Source organism: Rhipicephalus sanguineus, chromosome 10 (genome assembly GCF_013339695.2).
Source record: "Rhipicephalus sanguineus isolate Rsan-2018 chromosome 10, BIME_Rsan_1.4, whole genome shotgun sequence".
Lineage (NCBI taxonomy): Eukaryota > Metazoa > Arthropoda > Arachnida > Ixodida > Ixodidae > Rhipicephalus > Rhipicephalus sanguineus.
The window spans coordinates 26,239,345-26,246,432 of NC_051185.1; the positions used below are offsets into that span (position 1 = coordinate 26,239,345).

Below are 7,088 nucleotides of genomic sequence, written 5' to 3' on the forward strand. Positions count from 1 at the left end.
GCTCAGCTGTGCCTTTCCTGAAGTACAATGACCTCGCGAAAAAGGCCGGCTGTTCACCAGCACGTAGGGATTAGTGTACACAATAATCGAGGAATGACAGCGTGACCCGAGATTTTCTTGTTGTGTTGTTCACGGCGCATGAGTGACGCTATTGTTCAATTCTGGATCATATTTCTTTCGTTTATAGTAACAAAAGCTCAGACGAACACAACAGCTTGAGAAGGCACAAAAGAAAAAAAAACTTTGCAGGCGTACGCTTTCTGCTTCGCTAGGAAGGCCACCTGATCTCTTTCGCCCCTGACGAGCAGTGATGGCAGCAGCACGGTTTCGCCCGTACCGGTGATCGGGCGAGGATCAGAATATTGGGATGGGTCAGCCGGATGTGCCGATTCACTCTCGCTATCGGCAGCGCATCTGCTGATAGAATGCAATGGTATGCAGGTTTGCCCAGTTCGCCTACAGCTCGCATGCAACGTTTTACTTTTGGGGCACCTATACGTCGGCACCGAGGCTCGGTTTCCAGACCTAACAAGGAGCCACGCCCGCATTCACTGTAAACAGGGGGGCAATGGAAGCAGTTCAGCCTTGTGAACGCGCCTCACCACGTGATCAAACATGGCGGCGCCCTCGAAATCACCGTAAGGACGATCAATACCAGATAAGGGATGGGTGGCTTTCAGCGCAGCGCGGTAATGCTATCAGTGTCACGCCACGCCAGGGACCACATTTCATCACTTGTGAAAGTGAGCCTCCAAAAACGCCTCGTGGGTCTGCGTCACGGGACCGTCGGTCCCACCCTTCGCTGGCGGAAGCTACCGCTTTGAGGGCGCAGTAATAGATCGGCGTCGTTTTAAGATCAGCATGCATATGTTACTTCAGAGGGAAGTGACAGCTACGAGACGGGATTAAGTTTGCCATTGATACTACAGCGTTAATAAAAATTATTAATAAATTACACGTCAACACACGTGTAATTTGTTTCTTGCAGTAACTCTTTCTTGTATTAAAATGTAACGATCTTTTTACCTCTGAATTCCGGCACTTAATGCACAAATAGAAACATGAGTTTTAGTAATATAAAAAACATACTTATACATTTACGGTGCATGACGGCGGCGACGGCGACGGCGACGGCAAAATCCAGCCGAGACTGTCCATATAATTGCTATCGCAACAAAACTTTTCGCAATTTTTTTTTTCCTAGACGCATTGCCGGATGAATGCTTGAGGCCCATGTGCTTAGATTTAGGTGCATGTTAAACAACCCCAGGTGGTCGACATTTCCGGAACCCTCCACTACGGCGTGTCTCATCATCATATCGTGGTTTTGGGACAGTTAAACCCCAACAATATTATTATTGCAGGATGAATTGTTCAAATATTTGACATTGAAAAATGTAACAATTTTTGAGGTTTTACGTCATAAAACCATCGTTGATTATGACGAAACACTAGAGAACATGAGCTTGTACATGTTGGTATTCTATCTTAACCCTTAGAGCGCACAGAAGGGACACGACACTGAGTTACGATGCGGACAGGGGCTGACTTCCAACAAATGATTTGTTTTACGAAGCAGTACAAGTTAAAATATAGGAACAAGATAGCAGCGCACGCAGGAGCATATGCGCGAGATTGGAACTTTTAACAGATGTGAAACATAAAAGATATCCTAAAAGTGCACTGAAGGAAATATGTGCAAGATTGTCAGGGCATACTGAAAAAGCCATCGTCGTCAAGTCTCCCTTGGTATCACATTTAAAAAAATGCAATTCTTTTTTTCGACAGCTCAACTGAAGGTGCGCTAACGCACGTTTCCCCCAAGCTAGCATTCTTCGCCGCCGCGACAATTGCCCGTGTTGTCTGCCCTGAGATTCGTCCTATTGCACTGCACTGTGAATACATCAGGACAGACCCACAGTTCCTGCAGTGAAGAGCGAGATGGCCCGCCCTTTCAGTCCGCACATTATGTGCGTTCTCACGCAGCCTGTCAATCGCGCACATTCCCGTTTGCCCAATGTATTTTTTGCCACAAGACAACGGAAGCGCACATACCACGTTGTTCTCACACTAAATATAGCTGAACGCGCACACATACAAACACACGCACGAACATTCACGAAAGGTAAATGACCCCTCCCCCAACCCCTCCCTCCGAAAAAAAGTTCTGGCTACGCTCCTGCCGTTCACCAACACTTTCCGCGCCTAACACGGGTGAGGCATGCCCGATAATTTGGCACACCTTGCATTTATCAAACGGGCAGTTGTCTCATACCGTCTGCGTAGCACCGATAAGTCAGGCCATTCATGCTCAAAACCCATTAACTCATAGTTTCCGAATCGACATAGACACATAGTTTCGAAATCGGCCCCGCAGCCGCTGTCCAGCTTCAGGCAGAGCACCATTCTTCCATCGTGTTGCAATAGCACGATAGACAGAGAGCAGGAGAGACTGTCCATTCGAAAACAGATTTCACCACCATGTATACGACCGCTGATATGTAACTATACATATGATGCTGGTAAGGGATTAATTAACACGTCACAGAGGAGAGAGGCACGCAGAAATAGTAATTATATGTAAAATTATGGAGCAACTTTTTTTTGTATCTGGGCAGTTTCAGGCTTGAGCAAACTCATCCTCTTCTATTCTACCCTAAAGAAAACCTTCGTTATAGGTGGTTATTGCTGTAATTGAATCTTTGAATTTGCATATCGAATCTGTGCTTTTCTTGCCGCCCAACAAATTTGCATAGCGAGGCACGGCGTTGATGCGTAAAGGAAGTGGAAGTCGCGTTTATCACTGCCTCTTGCTGCGACATCCGAGGCAAAAAAATGCAGGAAAAGCACAACCGCCGCCGATAATGAATGTATCGTTCCTCGTAGCATTGCAAAAAAGTGCGACAAGTGAGCCTCGTGTTATGCGCGATAACGAGAAAACTGTCTTCTCTTACCTTTCCTGGTTGCTATGACAGCCGAAATGTACGAGATAAACGAGTAGCGATAGGCCTTAAATAACGAGTCCGCGCTCATGCGCGAGCGAAGCATTCGCGTGTGAATTTACAGCACCATGCCGGATCTCAGACGAGTGCACCGCTTTCGCGACCACGCCTGTCGCAGGCGTCAACTGGCGACCGACTCGCTTTGTAGACGAGGTGCACAGTTCGCGTGTGTGTGCCCTCTGTCGCATGATTCCAAAGAGGACTGTGTTCTTGCCCTGCTCACACGTCCTATGCCAGTCCTGTCTCGCAGCCAACTCCCAAGGATGCGGTGGACGGTGCCCCTTGGATCAAGAGCCATTCGAGGAAGCGGAATGTGCCAGCTTTGATTTGCCTACCAGAACAGCCAACGCTTTGAAGGTGAGGAAACGGTTGTGGTCGTTCTTCAGGAAAATTCTTCAAATGTATTGCTTGCACTGCCGCATATATGCGAACTTCACGCTGCGAGGCTGGTCATATTCTGCAGTCAAACTGATCTGCTGGTTAACGATATGGTAGGCGCTTCTCATGAGGTGATACTTCTGTATATCTTACCATCTGACTTCAACATACAGTCCATCAAGACCCCAAGGGGAAACGTTGCAGCGTCGAATATAATAGTGCACTGCTTCATTCCGAAGTCTGAATGTTCCCCATCACTATCTATTTCGGCGCACGATATGCCGCAGATAATACCACAGGCACGGAAAACCAGAACAGACGTAGTTGACAAGGATAAAAATGGCAAGAATTTGGAAAATTTCATTGTTTGAAAGCGGATCCGCATAGCAACGGATTTAGGTAAACGCTGATCACAGTGAAGCAATGTCCTTGCGAACTATATTGGATATATCTCGATAGCGACCGCGCTGCACGTGATTTACCAAAATCTGCCTCTTTAAGCCAATGTGCACTGTTCGCAAGTGCGAGGGCAATTCCGTCCTTTCTTGTTCGATACCCGTGCGGCGCGCGGGCGCTCTGTTTAAGCGATGACGAACCAACACGCGCAAACCTAGTCGTCTCTGACATTCAATAAGCAATCGGCCCAGCGCCGGAGAACAAGTGTTCGCTTACCCAGATATTATGGACATAAGCTAATCAATCAGGTTAGCGAGCTTCGAAACCATAAGCTGTGTTGAGACAGCGAGACGCCTACACTCAAGCTAAAGAGTGTCAGTTCAACGAGGAATGTTGACAGCAGAAACTTCTGCAGCGCCTTCGTCGCTTTCTGGTGTGAAGCTCTAAACTTCTGGCGTTCAAAAATCGATTTCTCTGAAGGCAGCTGCTCATCGGGGCTTGTCAATATTGAGAGCTCTCGTAAGCTGTAAATAGAAAACCGAGGATGAAACAGCGCGCTTAGAACATGGGCAATAAAGGAACGAAGACCACGGGACAACCACTGGTCTCCGTAGCTTTGTTGTCCTTCTTCTAATTACTTGCGCTGTTTCTTATTTATTTTGAACCATATTAGCCCTCATCAAATTCTTTCAAACGTATACTGTAAATGATATTGCCAAAAAATTGGTTTAGCGGAAAGCTTCTTGAACGGGTCCTTCACTAATCTTCATACATAATCTTATTGCTGTAAAGTGCATGGGTTAGATTTCCACCGAAGATAAGTGAAGCTACGAATACTGGTGAAAAGCTCGCAAGAAAGCAAGCTACGATACACGTGAACATTAGCGTCCTTCCACTCGATAGGCGTCATCAATGCAAGTTTTTTTGCAAGCATGGATACAACAATGCGTCGTAGGCAGGTCAGAGGTCGTACTCCAGTGAACCATATTTGCTTAATTTCAAACGGTCCTTGAAAGGCAGAAAAAATTTCAGGCTTTCGAATGACTTTTAAGAAGATATTGACATCAAGTTTATCATTGAGTTCTCACTTAGCAGCAGGTGTTCTTTTCAAAAAGGGAGAAAGAGAACGAATTCCTACGCCGCCATATTGTGTCGTCACATAAGGTAGGCGCATCGATGCTTTGAAGAGCGAAACTATCAGCTAAAAGATGTTCACGGCCACCTATTAGGAGATAACTAGGGCTGTAGTGTTTTCGGATAAATCCGAAAAAAGTCCAATGAACACTCGCCGGTAACATTTCTGGCAATTCGGATTTATCCGATAAGCTCCGATAATAACAGCTAAAATGGCCCTGTTCCGTTCTTTATCGAAAGGGTGCGTTTTAAGCGGTCACTGATGCATAGGCCAGTTTCACCGACACATACTTATCTTGTAGTCAACAGTACCTCGTAGACCTCGCGCATTTAACAAACGGCTTATCGAGCACGGAGCGAGAGACAACGATATCTTGACATACGCTCCCCTGGTGGCAACGGGGGTGGCAGACGTCATCGAATATGGTTCTCGTAAAGTACGCTTGCGTCTATTACAACATGCTTTAAGGTTCGTAGATGTTGGTAGTGAATAATAATAATTGTTAGGGTTTAACGTCCCAAAACCACTATGATTATGAGAGACGCCGTAGTGGAGGGCTCCGGAAATTTCGACCACCTGGGGTTCTTTAACGCGCGCCTAAATCTAAGTACAAGGGCCTCAAACATTTTCGCCTCCATCGGAAATGCAGCCGCCGCGGCCGGGATTCGATCCCGCGACCTTCGGGTCAGCAGCCGAGCGCCATTGGTATTGAAGTAGGTTTTGGTATTGAAGTATATCTGTTCTTGCAGATAAGTGTATATGTGTTATTGCGTTCCAGAGATCTGAGGTACGCTTCGTGTGTTCTGATGTTTTCGTGTTCAGATATGATTTCATGTAAGATATTGGACTATTGCGAATAATGCAAAATTTCACTCCAACTTTCGGGGAATGGGGTATTTACGAAAAGTAAACTCCGATAGGCGCCGAATTACCGCCGAAAAAAGGAACTCCGCAAAATACCCTCCGAATTTTAAGAAAAATAAACTCCGAAAACACGCAGCCCTGGGGATAACGGATGTCTGCTAAAGAGATCGTGTTGTTTGTTTCTTTTTCATCTTGCAACGTAGGTTCATTGCTGGAACGAAGCGCATGGATGCGAATTTGAAGGAACCATGGAGGTTATGCTGCGACACTACGAGAATGAATGCACATTCCACACCGTGGAGTGTTTGCGTTGCGGCAAGCAAGTCCTGCACAGGGCACTGTCAACGCACTATGTGGCCGAATTATGTGCCCCTGTTTCTGTAGCAGGCACAAAGAACAGCTCATCGGAATCTGGAGCATTGACCCTTGAAGGCATAACGGGTGCTCTCCAAGAACTGGAGACGCTGTTGAGGAACGACAAACACAACAAGCTGCTGTCTGCGATTCAGTGTGCAATGAATGAGATGTTTGAACAGATCGGAAACCAGGAATCCGGGGTGGCCGTGTTCCCTCACAATGTCGCAGCACCTGTCAAGGCAGAGATGGCTCAAATCGCAGCACCGAGTCCCTCGACGTCGTTGCTTTGGGAAACTTCTCGGCAGAAACCTACTGAGGACGCCAGCACGTCGGCTGCATCGTTCTTGCAGGAAACAACGACCCCTCACAATGTCGCAGCACCTGTAAAGGCAGATATGGCTCAAGTCCCAACACAGAGTCCCTCGACCCCGTTGCAAGAAAGAACTTCTCGGCACAATTCTACTAAGGACGCCAGCAAGGCCAGCACGTCGGCTGCATCGAGCTTGCAGGAAACCGCGACCCCTCAAAATCCCAAATCATTTGCAGACATTCCAGAAGGTGTTCTGAAAGCCATGTGCAATACTTCCTCGCAAGATTACCCAAAACATGCCATAACTTGCCTCGTTGAAGGTGTTAAATGCCGGTTAGAGCTAACGCGTCCGTTGTCGACGACACGAACATGGACGACGGTACGTGAAATCGTGACGTATGTTGTGACGCTCGAAAACGTTCCCACGCAGAAGAATAGGACCGGAAGAAACATAGCTTATATGACGGTGTTACACACGAGCGACTCATATTTTACGGTCCAGCTCTATCGCTTTCGCCGTAAACGCGGAATTCAAATTCAGTTTCATGGCATTCATCATGGCTTAACCTGTCGGGCCCCTGTATTCAAGATCGAGCCATGCCAAACGTTTACAGCTGGTCCCTACGGACACGAAAGCAATTGTGAG

At 47.0% G+C, this 7,088-nt stretch overlaps 1 protein-coding gene across 1 annotated transcript; it reads left to right on the top strand.

The window, feature by feature from the left end:
- The first annotated feature begins 3,036 nt into the window (after window positions 1-3,036).
- On the top strand, window positions 3,037-6,699 carry LOC119406280 (uncharacterized). The gene is made up of 3 exons (XM_049420030.1): window positions 3,037-3,359; window positions 5,979-6,611; window positions 6,679-6,699. Exons 1-3 carry the CDS (start codon window positions 3,189-3,191, stop codon window positions 6,697-6,699), a joined length of 825 nt encoding a protein of 274 aa, XP_049275987.1. The 5' UTR covers window positions 3,037-3,188.
- The last annotated feature ends 389 nt before the right edge of the window (window positions 6,700-7,088 follow it).